This window comes from Amblyomma maculatum, chromosome 6, assembly GCF_055883805.1.
Source record: "Amblyomma maculatum isolate TAMU_Amacu chromosome 6, ASM5588380v1, whole genome shotgun sequence".
Classification (NCBI taxonomy): Eukaryota; Metazoa; Arthropoda; class Arachnida; order Ixodida; family Ixodidae; genus Amblyomma; species Amblyomma maculatum.
This window is the reverse complement of record NC_139349.1, coordinates 54958117-54976309: the sequence shown is the minus strand read 5'-3', so window position 1 is coordinate 54976309 and position 18193 is coordinate 54958117. Positions and strand designations below refer to the sequence as shown.

Below are 18193 nucleotides of genomic sequence, written 5' to 3'. Positions count from 1 at the left end.
TGGCGGCATTGGGAGACGGAATGACGGCAGCGTTGGATTCGCCTTGTTCGTCGCGAAATGTAAGTTTAAGCTCCGTTTCTTTTTACTTTTTTTTTTCTTACGCACACCATGCATGCTGTAGAAGTATAGGCGCTTGTTGAAATCTTGAAATGCGCAAAAGGGACGTTTCTTGGCATCTACCGAGCATGCTGCACATACATGACGTTGGATAAAGGCGCCGTAGATCGTTCATTACATGCGCGTAGCAGAGTATGCTGCATATTTGTTTTAATGTTTACCTCAGCTGCAAAGATGGCACGGATTGGGTGCCTTCGGCAATATATGCAGATGTGCGGCAGTCATTTCGTGGCAAATGCAAAATCGCACGAAGAAGAGCAGCCGTCCTATGACCGAAGTGTTTTCCTCTCAGCCTACAAAGAGCAAGTGCAAATGGTTGTTACGGTCGCTGTCACAGGCATCACTTTTAAGTTGTAAAAAGGTAGCAGTAATCCAGGCTGGTTGATACATTGCATAAAGCTGTCAACGCAGCAGGAAGGATTCTAAACAGCCAGTAGATAAATATGTTGCTTACCTTTAATTTACTGGTTTCCGATGACGCGATGATTTTGTGTGCATAACGCACCAGGCTGTTACTTCGACCTCTTTGCTATTGTAACTGTCGAGTGTTTTTCGTGATAGTGTCTTGTTTTGTTGAGAGGCTTATAAGCCACTTGTCTCGTGAGTAAATCTAGTTGGAAGTCTACGCTTTGTTCGTGCCTATGTGTTCATTCAATCTCGTTTCTCGCGCAGTTTTCTCGTTCGCAGGGTTAAAAGGTAGCTAAGTTGTCGCGCTCATGTAGCACATATATGGTCGAACCAGGAAGGATTGTAGATCGCATTTATCAAATCAACATCGGTATAAGCAAATATGGAAAGAGGATGCGAAGATGATTTGCATTCGGACCTTATATAAATGCAAAAATCGTTGCTGCAGACCAACAACGCGGAAAGGACGCACTGAACGTTTCGAGTGCATACCGTTATTTGATGCTTGCTTTATTTCACAATGATTCGGAATGACAAGTATACAGATGATACGAAATAAATTAGAAGCTCATGATCTTGGGTTTCTATACACTGTTCATGGGATTAAATTAGGCGTGCCGAAATCCGCTAAGTGTCCTAAAGCGCACACAGAGTAATCGTTTGGTGACCATTCCTCGAAAGGAGCGCCACATTCTCGACTTCAGGGTGTACCGTAGGGCAGACACGGCTCACACAGTCACTTTGCACATCACTGGACTGTCGGGTACGGGCCAGTCGGCCCACTTGATGTGGATGATGTAGTATCCTGGATCGATGACTTTATACATGACCGTGTAGTTGTCCAGGCCGCAATAGGTGACCGAAACTTTGATGACAGACCCGGGCTTTGGCCCCAGTACACTGACAGAGAGGGGTCCCGTACCGGCATCTTTTGTGCTGACCTGCAGACAGAGCAGTAGAGCCACAAATGAGCTGTGTTTCTCTCGTAGCAGTAGTTGTGTTAGCATAAAAATGACAAAATCTATAATGCTACTGCTGAAAAAGAAAAGACTGGTCCTTCGAAATATTTTTATCTCTCTAATTTAAATAACCTTCAAAGATGGCTGTGTACAAACATAACACGCACCAGACACCTTTGAGCCGGAAGGGATGAATAATATAACACGGCACCAGTCCAGAGCTTTCTTTGCACGTATATAAACAGTGAGCGCTAGAGGCGTCACTGAATGAACAGAGTGGCAGGTTGATTTTAGGCATACTGCGTCCATTGAGCGATTTGATGTCATTTACTCGCTGGACAGCACAATGTCTGTATGGCTGACCTGAAACCGTTTCAAAACCTTGTGGCTACACGTGAGAAGCATTCGTCAGTTGAGATGATAACCACAGCTTGTAGTGTTCATCGCTGCAATTATTAATTGATGGACTGACAGCGGCATCCACGCAACCGAAAGCTCAGAACCCTCATCACGATTTAACTTGAGCATATAGCAGCGACACTTGACTGCCGGTTAACAGAGCAAAGAGGGCGTACGCACCTGGAAGTGGTTCTCGGCGCCGACCTGTCCAAAGTAGAGCCGCGCACCGGAGGCCACGCACTTCTCGGGGTAAGAAGTGGACCCGATGGACAGCTCCCGGTCTTCCTGCTCCCGGCATTGGTGGTAGAGCTCGCCCACTGCCTCGCTCGAAGCCTTGGTCATCTCGAACGAGGTGTAGGAGTCGAGCATCAGTGAGCTCTCGTGCAGCGCATCGTCGATGTACGCCGAGCTGCTCTCGCACGACGAGCAGTAGGAACCATTGTCACACTCAGCCTCGTCTTCGGATACTTCCTCCTCCTCTTCATCGGAGACGTCTTCGTCTGATCGAACGGCCGCCATGGAAAGATGTCTCCTGAGCAATGGAGGACCGGCCTTCTTGGCGGCTCGGTTGCAGTCACGTTCATCGCGTTCGGGATCGCCGAACCAGAATTCGTAGGAAGGGCTTTGATAAGACTCGAATTGTCGTCGGTGGCAGTAGCGGGAGTCACTACGGTGGGCGTCTCGCTGCCGCAGAGCAGCCAGCGTCGGACTGACGGGTCGCGTCTTTAAGCAAGCGTCGTTGCTGCTGGCGCTGCCGCGAATGTCGGAGACCGGGGTAGTGCAACTTCCCAAGTCGGAGCCGCAACGACCTGGTGGACCCTCGAGTTTGGGTCTGGAAGTGCACTTGTTGTCGGCATGCTCCGTTTTGCAAGCGTCCGGCAGCAAGAGGGTGTCAGGGGTGTAGCACCTGCGCTGCCTCGGCGACTTGGTGGACAGTGATAAGCCTCTATCACTCGTTGGGGCCGCCCCTGGAGGGTTGAAGGAAAATAAAAGGCAAACGAACGGTCAGGACTCGTGTTTCCATTGCATGGTTCTTTGGTGTTCGTTCCCAAGTGTCGCGCCTACACAGGTTAAATATATGACTACATATATAAAAGATATTGCATAAATAGCATTCGAGGAAAAGAAATCCATGTTAGAGGCGTTCTGTTGGCGACACTATACCCGCGATCACGCTTCATCAGCACACGACGCTGCAGAACTGCGCAGCCTCGATGAAAAGTAGTCTCGCAATTTGTGTGCTTTAAAATTGAACGAAAATTTCAATTTGCAACAATTCAGGTGCAGTGAGCAACACTACGAAATGGATGCCCTTCCCGACCAATTTTGGTATTACCCGATAGCGGAGAGAAGATTCATCTTTCACTCGAGCGCCAGAAAGTGTTAGACTCGCATCGTGCTCAGCAGTACAGAAATTAACTCGAAGCATGAGCCACTTGCGCTCTTTCTTGCATGCGTGTTTTGTCTATGGTTGTCAATTGCACTTGTGGCAAAATCTTGACCCTGCTTCAACACACCTGAATGGTAAGCCCGTTTAAGGAGTTCGAGCGCGGCAAGACTCTTTCATTTTGAAGAACCTAAGTCAGTGTGTGGGAGGCACTGAAAACCATTAAGAAAGCGCTTGCATCAGCTTGGTTCGCATCGTGTCTGATCAATTGCACCACTACGGCAAGTGGTGTAACTGCGGTGGATAGCATATCACTTTCTATGCCACATCAGATCGATCACCCTCCCCACTTTCACCCAAATGCAAATTAGCGTGCAGCAAGAAATTTGGCAGCGGATAGTTGATACACGTGCCGAAACGCAAGGATGGGTGCTGCGGAGTGTTTATGCAAGCTTCCACTATAATAAAGGTGCCTTCCTGACAGCCTTACGGCTTATTGCGTATTACGGCTTTTCGCTTACGCCGATTCAAAGCCGGCACGAGAAGAATTGTAATCAGTTTGTACGTATCGTACAGAAGTGCGTCATTTAATGTTAGATCGTCTGCATGGCTTCATTGTACACTCCCGTATCCATGTGTGTGTGTATGTGTGTGTGTTTTTTTTTTGCTTTTTTATGACATCATCCGGTGATCGATCGCTTTTTCTTACATGTGATGAATATATCTCGCGCTATGTCGTCACCGTGTGATAATAACAGCAAGATGCAATAACTATTGTTCGCACTCGTTTAGCATCGGGCTTCATTCATGGTAGCTGTTCAGATGTTTTCGAAATCACTGCGTCAAGCGTTTTCAAAATCACTGCGTCAAGCGTCACACCGAGCTCAGTGACATCAATGGTGTCGTCGAATAGGTCAAGTGCCATTGGCAAACTCCATTATCACAAAGGAAAAAAAAACTGCAGGCTGAAAGCGGCCGAGAGGTCTTCCTCAATTATTCCGAGCATCGCTGCACGCGTTTCCTTGTCTAATTCAACGGACAGATTCTGTGCGCTCCGCTCGGCGAAGCGCCTCTTCAAAAGGCACGGGTCATATGAGCTCAAACATCGCAACCGAGCAAGGCAATCAATACGTGCGTCATCCGCTGACGTCCTGCGAAAGGAGCAGTACTTTGCAGGTACAGAGGTTGCCGCAATACATTGTGCTCTTTATGCATTGGTCATGCATTGGTCGTTTAAGCCAAGGTGACCTTGTATCACCTGTCTGTCGTGCAGTCCATAGGGTCTCTCACAGTGTCGCAGCGTAGGAACTAGGGCACAATAACCACAGTGTTCCTTGTCGTCGGACAAAAACGAAGCAACATAGATTCTAATAGTTTGTGCAAATAAACCGTTGTAAACTTGTTTTTTCTTGTGCCAAGTTGAGGTATCAATCTTTGAGAACACGTGTCACTAAAATGTAGCTTACGAGTGAGAACATCGCCACGACACTGCAGTGCTACTGCACAGAACAAAAACCAGTCACAGGACAGAATAACGAACGTACCTTTTAGGGACTAGGCAAACAACCAGACAGCAACGGGCAGTAAGCGACGTTGTGGTCTCTGTCTTCTTCTTATGACTTAGATAAATGCAGACAGTCTCGTTCAAGGAGGCTGGCGTTCCTTCGGTTTAGCGAGCACAGACGAAAAAACATCGAGACGACAGTCACAACGTTGGCACGAGAAAACTTGAGCACCGACACACAAACACAAAAGTACATGGACACATGTCACTGTACAGCGCACCATGGGACATAGTCAACAGTGCGACGACGACTTATCTACCGCGCGCGTACCTTTGTCCTCTGGCGACTGACCGCTTGATCCAACGGCACTGTCCACTGAGCACGTGATATGACGGCGCGCCGCTTGAGGAAGAATAGCATCTTTTACTAAGTCCGGTTCGTTCTCCTTGCCAATAGGAGAAGTCGCAATTTGTGTTACTCTAAACCTCCTATCGGCGCCTGGTCGTCCATTGTTGCTGTCGCCGTGGGGGGAAACTTGCTCTGGGGTACTGCACTGATTAGGACTGTGCCGATATTCCCACACCTTGACCCTGTCCCTCACAGACAGGTAGTCATCTCTGTCTCCTGTCGGGTTGAAAGTGTCCCCTGAACTGCTGCTGGGCTTCTTAAAATTCTCCGCGAAGAACTGCTTTAGCTTCACAGTGTTCAGGTACAACTCGTCCAGTTTTGATAACGGCGCTTGCTGAGGAGGTTGCTCTTGCTGAGAAAGGTGCCTCGGTGCGGGTGACGGGTGAGGAGTAGCGCTCTCGAATGATCTCGCTCTTTCGAGAACGAATGTCCGAGGGGCCCTTTCGGAAACTGGACGACTCGTAAGCGGGCTCTCCTGCTTGGACTGTTGCTGCTGCTGACTAGGTCCAAGTTCCTCTTCGGCTTTGGGGGAGGGGCATTCACTTGGAGTGAAGGTCTCATTTTTATCCGAGACATCAGACGACTCTGGCAGCTCCGCCTGGTCTGAAGGTGACCTATCGCTCTCCTCAGATATGATCGATAACGTCCTTTCAAGCTGCTTGCGTGTCATGTCCGCACCTGATGCAGCAGGTTCTGTAAAGTCAGCGCTATCTGCAGACGCTTCCGCAAGGTCTTCTGTCCCACCTAAAGCTTCAGATAAAATTGGTGACACCATACCCGGTGTTGCCTCCGGGCACATTGTTGCTGTGCGTCGGTCTAACATATCACTTGCGAAAAGTGCCTTTGCAGCACCGCATTCTTGGACAGGACAATCCAGCGGTGTAGCGGTCGGCTCCTCTACCTCAGCGACCTGAGGAAAAAGACTCGGAGACATCCTTCCACACGGAGACATCCTACCGCTCGGAGAGGCTGTCCCGCTCGGAGTTATTGTCCCGCTCGGCGTCACTGTCCCGCAAGGGGACATTCTTCCACACGAGGAAACTCCACCGCTTGGCGACACCCTGCCACTTGGAGACACTCTTCCAGACAGACCTTCCTGACAACAACGGTCGGTCGACGCTGAACCATTGTCCAAAATTTCCGGCGACCGCTCTTCCTCGCTGGTGTGCTGGCTATACGAAGACACGACGATCTCGGGCATTGCAAGCTTTGAGGGAGAGTGCTTAGGGCGCTCCCACAGTGATTTGTTTGTGTAGTCAGCGTGGCTGTAGGTGTCCGGAGAGGACTCGGGACTGCTCACAGGTGAGAAGAAGGCCTTCCCAACGCGCGTCCCATCGGTTGCCGCTGATCGCTTATCCCGACCAGAGTTGTAGTCGTTTCCGTTCTGCCTGAACGTGTTGGACGACACGGACCGCAGCACCTCGCGTAGCTTCGCTTCGTCGTCGCCTTCAATCACTATGTCATGGCCATTGACGTTGACGATCCTGCGCAGAACACGGCGCCTCTTGACTCTTCCTTTCAGCTGAGCCGCTGTGGTGGGGCTGACTGGAGCGGGCTGGAACTTGTCTTCTTTCTCGGAGCCTTGCGACTCAACAGAGTCCTGCCGCTGGAGTTGCATGTCGTCGTCAGTCGAGTCGTCCACGTTTACCGTGAAAGGGCTTCCAGCCAAGTGCTGCCCGTGCCAGATGATACTCAGCTGGTGCTTGCCCTTGAGCACAGGCGTGTACTTGACGGCCACCATTCCTGGCTGGATGTCATACTCGATCAAAATCTTCTTGTCATCTTGACCAGCTCCATCTGGCTCACACTTGTCGGCCTCTGGGCGACTAGCAGTAACCTTCCGGCGCGGCGACTTGTTAGTGATGATCTCCTTGCAGACGGTGTTGTCAGGACCGCGGATCTCGACCACAATGCAGAAGTTGTTGGTGGACTTGGTGAAGATGTTGAAGCTCGCCTTGCGCCCTCGCACGGCCAGGATGAGACCCATGCCCTTGGCGAAGCAGTTCTTTCGAGCCACCAGGCTGCTCGAATCGTCGGTGGCGTCGTCTTTTATGGAGGGCCGTTTTCCCAGTGCCTGCTGCAGCTGCGCTTTGGCGGAGATCACCTTGAGCCGCGAAACTATGGCCCGCACCGCTTTCTCGATATTCGGGCTGCCTTCGGCCAATTCCTCCGCGGTGATATCCTGCCGTGCGGAAGGAAAAAAAAAAAAACAAGTTCAATGATCATCGCAGAAATTCATTGACAAAACAGTCATTGATTTAGTTAACTCCTATGTTGCATCGTACTGTCATATACTCATGTACGCATATAACTACAAAGCGCAAAGCAACATACAAGTAAACCCATGCAGTAAATATAACTATAATAATGGTGTACAAAGTTGAAAGTGGTCTCATTGGTTCTGAGGCAAAGTTATGTTTCCAAAGCACAATGTGCATGTCACTTTTTTTTTTGCTCAAAAATGCAGTAAAGTAAGAAACAAACTATGCACCAAAATGCTTAATGAGCGGGAAGTAGCAGTGGCTTGCAAGCCCAAAACCCCCATGATAGACGCTAAACAACCTCAGACCGGTAATCTTGTTTTCACGAAGTACAGTGCATACGTAGAGAGAACGCATGCGCGCGGAAGGCCAAGCGACTCACCGGCCGTATGGGCGTGTATTTCTCGAGGAGGAAGAAGGCCAGTTGCGCGTTGCTGGTGCAGTTATCTGCGTTGAGCAGGTCGTACCGAGGACACGACCCCGGGTACATGGAGTCAAGGAGCGCGCACAGCAGGATGCCGTCTTTCCAGCCCGAAGAAAAGTTGTCCGGAACGGGGTAATTCTTCACCCGGCTTCTAACCCAGTCAAGCAGTGTCTTCTTTTCATGGTAGCCCACCGATATGCCTGCGATAAATAAGTGATCCGCCGCTAATAAAGTACAGTTCTGTATTCTGAACACGCCGCGCTAGACGTGAACTAACGCTCAGAATGTGGGAATCCGAAGCGAGCTATTATTGCTGCGGCTTTTAACTGGATCGGGTTTACAAGAACTTCGTGTAAATTTGTTCGGCGAGAAAAATAAACATGGAAAGACAAAACTATGCGCACACAAGGGTCGTCCAATAGCGTTTGTTTCACGCAACCACTATATTTTTCTTGCCCACAATACATTAGTGGCACCTGAGAGATGGCTTTCTCATCCTAATATCTGTCATGTCTCCTCCGTCAGCCACATACCATGCCAAGTAAACATTCAAAGAGCTTTAACCGACGTAATCGACTGAGGTGACGCACATGCAGCTTTAGACGCGATCTCACGTTGACAACAGCGTGTTTAATACGTACAGCTGAGGATGTAGCATAAGAACAGCTGGACCTTGTGCCACAGCGTGCTCGATCTCCAGGCGCTGGTAGGGTGCAAGATCAGGTGACCCAGCCAGAGACACCAGGCCGTCAGCCGGGTGAGCGTCGACTGGCGGTAGTTTTCCATCACGCTCAGGATGTCCGCTGCAAAGAAGAAAGTACCGCGCGATAACGTTAGGCTCTTAAATTGCGCGCGGTTTTTCTGTGTACGTAAACAGCGCCAGAGATGCGCGTCTCCACTTCATCCTCCCATGAAAGGCGGCCGCGTATTCGATGTTTTCACCAGCCATTTCTGTTTCTTCCTTCGTTGAAGAGATTCGCGCTTGCTTGCCTTCATACGGCAGGCGCCTATGCGGCGATAGCTGCCACCTTTTTATTCCGACCTCGACCCCTCTGCTAATGCTGCATACCGAATTGCCTTTTGGCATCTGTATGCTGAGTTATTGCGTGCTTTACACTCTCCTATCAGATCTTCGTGCCTCGTATCCGAGACTCCTGTTTGAGGCCTTTCATTTGGCACACACCGGTCGCGGCGGCGTATGCGAGGTCACTTAGGTTACAGCGCCTATCAATACAGAAGAGCTAGAGAAGAAAATAACGACCGTTTCGCTCCTTCATCCTTCGATAAGGGCGAACGATGAGAATACGAAGATTCTTAGAAGGGTCCCTCCTGATGCGTCGGAGTGCGTAGTTTGTGCTTACAAACTGGCCACAACACCAAATGGTGAGTGCCTTCGGCAAAACATCGTTCCAGGAGGCTGTCGCGGTCAACAATTAAGAAACAAAGAATAATCGTTTCCTCCCTTTGTGGAGGATGACGGGAACGAAGACACGTGAAATGAAATGAAAACACGAAAGCCTTGAATCGCAGACGTGTGTAGTCTTCAGAAAGTCCATGATCCGTGCCGCATGACAATGCGTTAGGGATATATAGGCTCTGTTCCCGGAACTCAGAATTTTGCGAATGTTTGACTCACCGCCACTACATGCTAACACCGTGCTCACCACTATGTGTTGCTACGCACACAACGCAGAAACGCGCTTCAAAAACGTTCATACGTCGCCCGCTCTCGTATCCTGTCGTGCGTATACAGCGAATAGCGTACTTTGGACGTAAGCGCAGCTGGCGGTCTGCAATCCCAGCACTCGAACTCCCAAACAGGCTCACAGCATTTGCAGCATGTGCGCGACGTCCGCCTGCAATCGCCAAAGCGCTAGAATCGTCGAATTTTATAACAGAGCAGTGTGTATAGATTTATGATATGTTCGAAGAGGAGAAGGTTGTCGAAAAACAATGGCTGCTGAGCGAAACTCCAGAGCACAATATCAAAGACGCTCAGTGAAAAGTCAGGCAGCTGAATGCTTCTTTCGATGATACCAGTAAGACAATCGATAGAGCTCGTTAAACAGGAGCAGCAGCAGCAGCAATAGCACGTGCAAAGAAATGACCCGCTTAACGAGAGTCCTTTATTGTTTCCTCCCTGCGCTAAAACGGGAGCGATCTACGTCCACGTGAGGTTCACCGCTTGCCGGCTCACAATAGGTTGATTGGTATACTTGCTTTAGCTTATGTACCAGTCGAAAAAAAAATGCTTCTTTTTCTCTTTTCTGCTTTCTTATTAACCGGTGGACAAGTTCAGCTGCGAAGGAGTACTCTCTAACCACCGACGGCACTGCTCGAAAAAAAAAATATATAAAAAATAAAACTTACGTTTCCGCAAGCCATGCCGGACATATATGACGAAGTGGATTCTACGCATTTTGCCCGTGTTTTTCGGCTCCACGCCGCCGCGTTATGCGGTTCACATTCACGAAACAGTACACACTGGACACCAAAACGAGTCCCCGCGAGATGTGAGACGCGAACAGTAGACGCGAGCACGAAACAACCACAAAGCAGCACAGTCGGTCCAGCGCGGTGACCACAAACGCCGACAGTGCGCACTCCTTCAAGCGTCCTCGAATGGACTGGATCGCCGATACTCGCGGCGGGTCTGAAAACACACCGGAAAACAAGGAAGGTGGGCGAGTCTCCTCGTAGCTCTCTGCTCCTTTGACGCCCTCTCTCGCCCTTTCTCTTGCTTGCTTTCCCCCATCGAAACTCGCGCGCGAGCGAGTGTGTGAAGTTAGCCAGGTGACAAGCGGTGACGGGAACGCTCCCGGGAAGTCCCAGCGGCAGCGGCACCGCGGGAATTACTCGGAGCGAGCCAAAATAGGTAAGAGGCATCGGAGAGGGTGCGCGTCCGCATCGTTAATCCGTACAGCACCTTTTATGCGAGGAGATATGTGTACGCTTCGCACGCAGGCACGTACTCTACGCGTTTGAGAGGGTGACGTTTAGAACATGCCGCTTCGTTTGTACATCGTTGCCCAACGCACGAAAGCGGCCCCCGCGTGGAATCCGTGTATTGCGAGCATATGGCGCAACCTCTAAATGTGGTGTCTCGGACCAAGTGAACGGGAACTCTTCAGTGGAAGCGATTCCTGCGGTGGGTGATTATCGTTACGCGCGGCAACGTTGGTGATACCGTGTGGAGAAGTCCCACGTGATCGCAAAACCATTTATCGCATTCCTCATTATCGCACCTGATCAAAGAAAGGCACTGCTCCCATATAACCTGCTAACTGAGCAGCTGCTTGTTGTGCATACTGTTGGCTTCTTCTGAGGAAACATTAATATACGCAGCGCTTCTGTTGCCAAAAGTTTTACGTCCACGCATACATGAAAAGGCAATTAAAATGGCCCTGCTGCCCAGTCGAGGTCTTAATTAACATAACTATTCCGCGAAACCTGGCGTGGCTGTTTGGCGAGGAACAAGGTACGCATTTTGTGAAAAAGAACTGAATGGTCTGAGCCGTAACAGGTAAAATCCCGTGCTGTGTGACACAACAATAGCTGCCCAGCATGAGTGAAGTCTTATCTGCGGCGTTCTAGGAAGGGCTTCGTTCTTGCTCCGGGCAACAACAACCAGAATTTGCCAGGCCGTATTATCGCAATAAATTGTACGGAGTGAGGCCTTCAAGAGTCCGCAACGGATACGTTTACACGTTGTCGTACTCATACAAGGGATGAATTATGTTGTTCGATGGAGCTAATGCGAAATTCCGCGAGTGGGCTTCCCCGCATGCCACAGGTCACCAGACACCTTAGGCGAAGCTCTTTCGAGAAGAGCTGCGACGGTTATTGGACGAGTGCAATAGAAGTGGCGAGGAAATAAACACATTTTCGAAGAATAACGATTAAAAAAAAAACGCGCATTCTCGCGTTATGATTGATGGAAAGTTGTGATCGGCCATTTTGTTCAAGAAAAATGAGATTTGTGGAAAAACCTTCCCAATGAATTCCGCACGAGGTCAATTACAGTCGTTCTTTCAGATGGCCAAGCTTTGTTTATCAGGCTTCATTAGTTTTACATATGGCTTCTTCGTTGAGAAACATTATTGAGACGTCTTAAATCAATTTGCATACATATAGCGAGGGAGCAAACTGTAACTACGCATCTTATGTATTTTTCTTCATTTCGTTCCGCTGCCTGCGATTATTGTTTACACGCAATGTTATATTCCCAACCTGATAAAATCCCTCGTGGACTGCAGTACCTGTAAATAAATAAATAAGCAAATAAATAAATAATATTATAAGGAACAGTTCGAACAGTTACTGTGCTCCAGCGGAGATTAGTTGTCGCGTGTAACGTAGACGACGAACGAGGTGTGTCGGAAACAGTTTCAAAGGAGTTAGTTTCGTATTGAAAGCACGTGATGAAATACGATGTCTTTCAGTGACAATTCCGACTTCTCACGGCTTCCAAAATTCGGGTCAGCCGTGACACCTGTGCGCTACTTGAAACACAGCAAAACTAGGTATATATGATTACCGTAAACAGCACAGCAAAATTATTTTCAAATGTACAGAACATTTTTCCACTTGAACTTATAGGGGAACGGAGCACTGTGACACATATATAAAGCTTTCATTAACAGGAAACGCATGTGCAAGTTTTCCACCACGTTGCACCAAAGTGGTTTTCCGCTAATTACATCTACGGTTCTTTTCCCTTCTCAATAAGTATAAACGATTGGGACAGGCGAAGGTGAGTCCATGGCAAACGGCATGCGTGAACCAGCCTTCTCCTTTCGCAAGCGTTAAATCCTCTTGGATACATAGGTTTACGCATAAGCTGTCAGCAAGCGACCGGCCAGAGAATGCGGCGGCGGCGGCGGGGGAAAAATGTCCAGGAAAAAACAAGACACCCAACGCGTCCTGAATAACTGGCCTGACGGTAGAGGAACAATGGCGCAGATAACGGCAAAAGCGAGCCCTGGCTAGTCGGCACCGGTTTGTTTGGCTGCTAAGACGATTGCGCTCGACGGCAGTGAAAATGATATCGGCGAGTTAACGAAGCCATTGTTGTTCGTTCCGTTTGATCAGCACCGGTTCATGGCCTTTCGATAGCGCGGCGATCATGTTTTGGAGAGATGATTCTGATTATATGTACAGGAGAGCCGTTTATTACGCCGTTTACGAACTGTTCTACAAACTTTGGCTTTTTATGACTCACACACACGTACACGTCCTCATACATACGCACGTACAGTCTTGGTCAAAAGTCCTGGAGGCAAAGGATTTTCGCTTAAGCCGCAAAATAGCCTTGACGGCATCATAAAAGGCTGAAGGGCCTTTAAAATGCCGGGGAATGGTTTCTTGTCACAGCATGCAGCCATCTCATAGCATTTCACGGCCCTTTAGTTTTTAACGATGCGATGACGGCTTCATTTTTCGGCTGAGACGAAAATCATTTGGCTTTAGGACTTTTTACAAAGTATGGAGGATGACCGATGGTCGCTCAGAGTAACAAATTTGATTCCGAGGGAAGGAAAGCGCAGCAGGGGGCGGCAAAAAGTTAGGTGGGCGGATGAGGTTAAGAAGTTAGCAAGGGTCAAGTGGATGCAGCCAGCACAGGACCGGGTTAATTGGAGGAATATGGGAGAGAGGCTTTCTCCATGCAGTGGGTATAATCCGTCTGATGATGACATACATACATACATACATACATACATACATACATACATACATACATACATACATACATACATACATACATACATACATACATACATACATACATACATACATACATACATACATACATACATACATACATACATACATACACGTATGAGTAAACTTTTCAAGGTCCGCGTTGGAGGAGAGGGTGGAGAAAATAGCGTCCCCAGTCAAACTAGACGGGAGCAAGGAAAAAGAAAGTACAGGTGTTCTCTGATAGTTATGTAACCCAGAAGGTAACGAACATGTCATAGACAAGGCAAGAAAATAAACAAACGAAGAATCATTAGGTAAATACACGAACAGTCTCGGGGATGAAACTATGATGCATATGCAGTCTCTCTCAGACTCTCCTGTTAGCCCGTAGTTCGGTCAGTCCTAATCCGCGCGTGCGAAACAGATGTAATAAAGTTAGCCCGTGGCATCAAAACTACGTGTGAGCAACAGTTAGGGTTTAGGTAAGGATACAAAGCGAACACAGGCAGAAATGCAGTGCACACAGCTGACGCGAATGCATGCGACATATACGTACGGCTATCCCAGTGAAGCGAACGGAGCAGCCATCGCAAGCAGCGCCTGAGAGTCCCACGCGTCTCCACAACGAGGATGCGGTCGCAGAAAGTGGCGGCGGAGGAAATCAGGCGCCTCGCTTTTTACCGCGAAGCGGAGAGACCCGTGATAACGGCAGCCACGCACTCATCTATCTTGGCGAAAGGCTGCCGCATGCATAACACTAAAGGGCATAGCAGGGCGGCAACACCTTCTAGGACGCATCCGCGCGTCCGGACGTCTCCTGGGACGCGGAGTTTCTACGCCAGTCGTCAGTCACAACGTATAATAGTGCCGTTGGCCGGGCTGCGAATACATGCGGAGCAGAGGGAACGACAAATGTGGCAGCGCAGCGCCGACGTCAAGAAGCCGGCTTTTTGATAAGCGACCCCATGTCGCGACGCAACGCTGACGCGTAAGGCCGGCGCGAGCGTATGTGTGTGTGTAACAGGCAGTTTCGTGCGCGACTTGCGCAATGTAGGCATACTCCAGAATAAAGGCTCGAGACTGAGCAGTAAAGACCAGCCACGCTGTTCCGGCGCAAAAAAAAAAAAAAAAAAAAAAATAGAAAAAAAAAAGAATCAGAGCGTTGTTACGTGGAGCTATGCCTCCGCACGCACGACTCGACGCTGAGCTGACGAGTGCCAGCCGCAAGGAATGACGTCGACCACGCTCTAGAGTACGTATATCTATAGCACGCGACAGCGCTGTTGGCTTCTGAGTGAGTTCAACTAACATGTTGTGCGCGGCAAAAATACCTCGAACGACAATGGACTCGTGGGCGTATTCAGGCATGTGCTGTTCACAGCTTCGAACTCATAAAGCGCCGCAAGAATTCCTTCCGTATACTAACGTTTTCGTGCAGTACGTGACTACCTTGTGGGCCTTGTTAAGCAGACACGGGGAAAACGCGTTTGTATACCTAAAACTAATCCAGTTTTCTCTTCCTAATGCCACCTATACTGAGACACTGATAGTAATTCGAACAATCGCAGTTTCCGACGTCAGCTAACAAGAAGCCACCGACTCGGTCCTAGTGATTAGCTAGTGTGTCTTGCATCAGTCAAGAGGAAAGGTAGCAGAGAATTTTTTCGCTCTGCAGGTTTTTGCAGAGTTTTCACTCGTTTCATAAACTGATAGACATCATCGAGTCCAGGGCTTCTAATTCCTCATTAACACTATTCGCGCCGAACTGCGTTAATTAAAGTTATTGGCGAGTATCAGGTAATTAGTGGTCTAATTAGACGAGTTTCGCACCAAATTATGTCCGCAGCGGCTGAGAGTATTCCTGCAAATACTTTCTTATATTCTTTGAACTGTACATTGTTAAACCATTTTCGAAAATATTCGCTGAAACTGAAACCCGGTATTAAACAGACTCGGGCACCCACGATACTCCGCCTGACACAGAGGAATTGCGCTATCCTTGAACCAATCGGCTTCATTCATCGGAGTAACACAAACGCACGGAGAAACACTCGCTCTGCACACCTGAGAACAGACAGCATGCGACAATGACAGCTCGCATATTTAGCCATTTAGCGAATTAGCAAAGACAAATCCCTGTTTACGCGTAAACGGAGCACGTTGCGAGCGGATAGCATGTAGCACGTCAAATGTCCAGCAAAGTATTCCCGATATCTATCTTCGCTACATAAGTTTCCGCCCTGCCTTGACTCTCCTCTTGCATGGGGAAGGAGGCCCTGTTGCCCAAGTGGTCGCATCCGCACGCACAAGCCTCACGCCGCCTGGCCGGTTTCGCTTCCTTGATAGCGGACACAAGATAGCAGGCTGGCGAGACCAAAGTTCGGCTCACCGCCGTCAAAGGCATTTCGCGACGAATATATTACGCGGCGTCCGGAGAAGGCACTTAAGGATATGCAGCGTGTGATCGCTCGGCACTACGCAGATTCTCAGCAGCGTTAAAAAGAAAGCTGTTGAAGTTTCATTTGCCGACACAAAACATGTTTAACCTATAGTTTCAATCGCTATATGCTTACAGATGTCTACAACTAGAAGAAATATGAAAGGGAAAACGGGAGCGCGTGGCCTCCACGTTTTCAAATGCGCTGTCACCGAGAGGTGATAAGAATCAGTGGTAAAGATGCATCCAAAGTAAGCTTGGTCGGCTGCTCTTTCCGAGCACACCCTTGGTGTCACCTATTCTGGTCTTGTGTTGCTGGCAGCGCTTTGCAGAGCGCAGAGGCCACGCGCTCCAGTGTTCTCTTTCATATTGCGTCTAGCTGCAGTATACTGCGAATACGCAGCTTGCTTCCAATTAGTGGTGATGACCTCGTTTCAGACGAGCATGGAAGCCGTTTTATACCGCGGCTGAGATGCTCTTTTTTTTTTATCAAAGTATTTATCAAAGCCGTTAGCTTAGCATCACTTACTTCGACATAATCACGTAAATGCAGATTTTGTAAGTTGCAGTCATATGACATCATTTGTTTTGTTGCGTTTATAGCTTGAGCTGGATATTCCGGAGATATTCGGAGATAAAAATGGGACGCGTACTCAATATACAAATTTCTAAGTTACTGAACCACTGCTATATTATGTCAGCGACTCTGAACACGCATTTAAAAAAATCTGGCGCGTGATTTATGTTACGAATATGAAATTGTTGTCTGTCTTGAAGCCTGCATATGTACTACTTACGCAGGAGGAAACTTTCCCCTCTTTTGCGACGCACTCGTAAAGGCGGCCAACAATTACAATACATCTAGAGAAGGCATAGAAACTGCGTAGACTGCCTTCCTTGACTCAGTGAAAGTACAGGAAGACGAGAAATGTGATGGTTAAGGGTAAAAAGCGATTGGGGGAAGATAGACGATACTGCTTAGCGCTGAACAACTATCGTTCCAGCCGCTAACCTTCAACAGTGAATGAACGATATAATGAACAGAGCTTCCGCGTTAGCAATCCGAGCTTTGTTTTTGGCCTGGCGTAAAAGATACCTGCGCGTCGCTGCCCTTCAGTCTGCTGATAAATTAGTTTGAGCTGGAACGACATGATGGCGGGAGAAAGGATTTGTTTGACCGGACACCAGGATGACACGCGGAGTTTAACAACCCCATTGTTTATGATTTGGGTGATAATTCAACGCAGGATAAACGTTAACGAATCGATCTGTGGCAATCAGTGTCGCATAAAGCGGTGGCGGTGCGGAAACCGTTCTTTCTCCTCTTGACTTCTATTTTCACGCCGTCGAACACAACTGGCCCGTCCGCTCAGGATAGAACACGTAGAAAAGAAAGGGTACCCGCAACGGCCCACTGCGAAAAGCAGTAAATACGATGGTATAATTGACTACAGATGCCGTTGGCGGGAGGCCATCTTCGATGTTCTTAGTAGCTGCATGCAATGAATCAAGCCATACCCTGACAGCTTGCCTCATCAACCTTGCTAGCACTGGCAAGGCTTTCTTCTGCTGATAAAGAGATCGCAGGATGATCGACCTCACCGACCCCATATCGACGGGGGTGGGGAAAAGAAAAACACCCACACGCTGCGCGCTCCGTCAAAACACTGTAGATATATCGTAGGTAATCTAAATTAATCCTAAGTTCTCCACCCCTATAGGGTCTCTAGCTCTTATAGCCCACATCCGATTGCGAGACGTTAAACCCCGCATAAAGAGCAATCACTTGGCCAGCTCCTATACCACCCGAGAAGCCCCATCTTATTCCAAGGAGGAGAAAACCCAGAGGGAAAAAAGCAAAGGACAGGGTCGAAGAAGAAGGCAGGGAGGGCCTTGGAGAGGCAGCTCTCGTCTCGCACATTGGCACGTACCTGGCTTTTGTGGCCCCGACTCGGCCTCCATGCTCCACAACGTACTCGTACCAGTCGCCATGCGCGCACGTACAGTAGGAAATGCCAACTGGAGTTTTACGGGGGGAAAAAAATGAGAGAGCGCCCCGACAGACGCAGTGTCACGGTACGTCGCACAGACGAACAAAGACACAGAAGTGGGAACAGCAACCGTGCCGGAGTACAGTTTTGAAAATATCTGGCACGCGCAACCGAGTGGAAAAACACTTGTCACA

General features: G+C 48.9%; 1 protein-coding gene across 1 annotated transcript; it reads right to left on the bottom strand.

Moving 5' to 3' along the window:
* Window positions 1-1014: 1014 nt before the first annotated feature.
* LOC146185777 (uncharacterized) lies at window positions 1015-10518 on the bottom strand. The gene is made up of 6 exons (XM_084606700.1): window positions 10239-10518; window positions 8510-8671; window positions 7827-8068; window positions 5106-7365; window positions 2064-2851; window positions 1015-1466 (listed from the first exon to the last, which is right to left on the bottom strand). The coding sequence occupies exons 1-6, from the start codon at window positions 10285-10287 to the stop codon at window positions 1254-1256; spliced, it is 3714 nt and encodes a 1237-aa protein (XP_084462826.1). The 5' UTR covers window positions 10288-10518; the 3' UTR covers window positions 1015-1253.
* Window positions 10519-18193: the final 7675 nt, after the last annotated feature.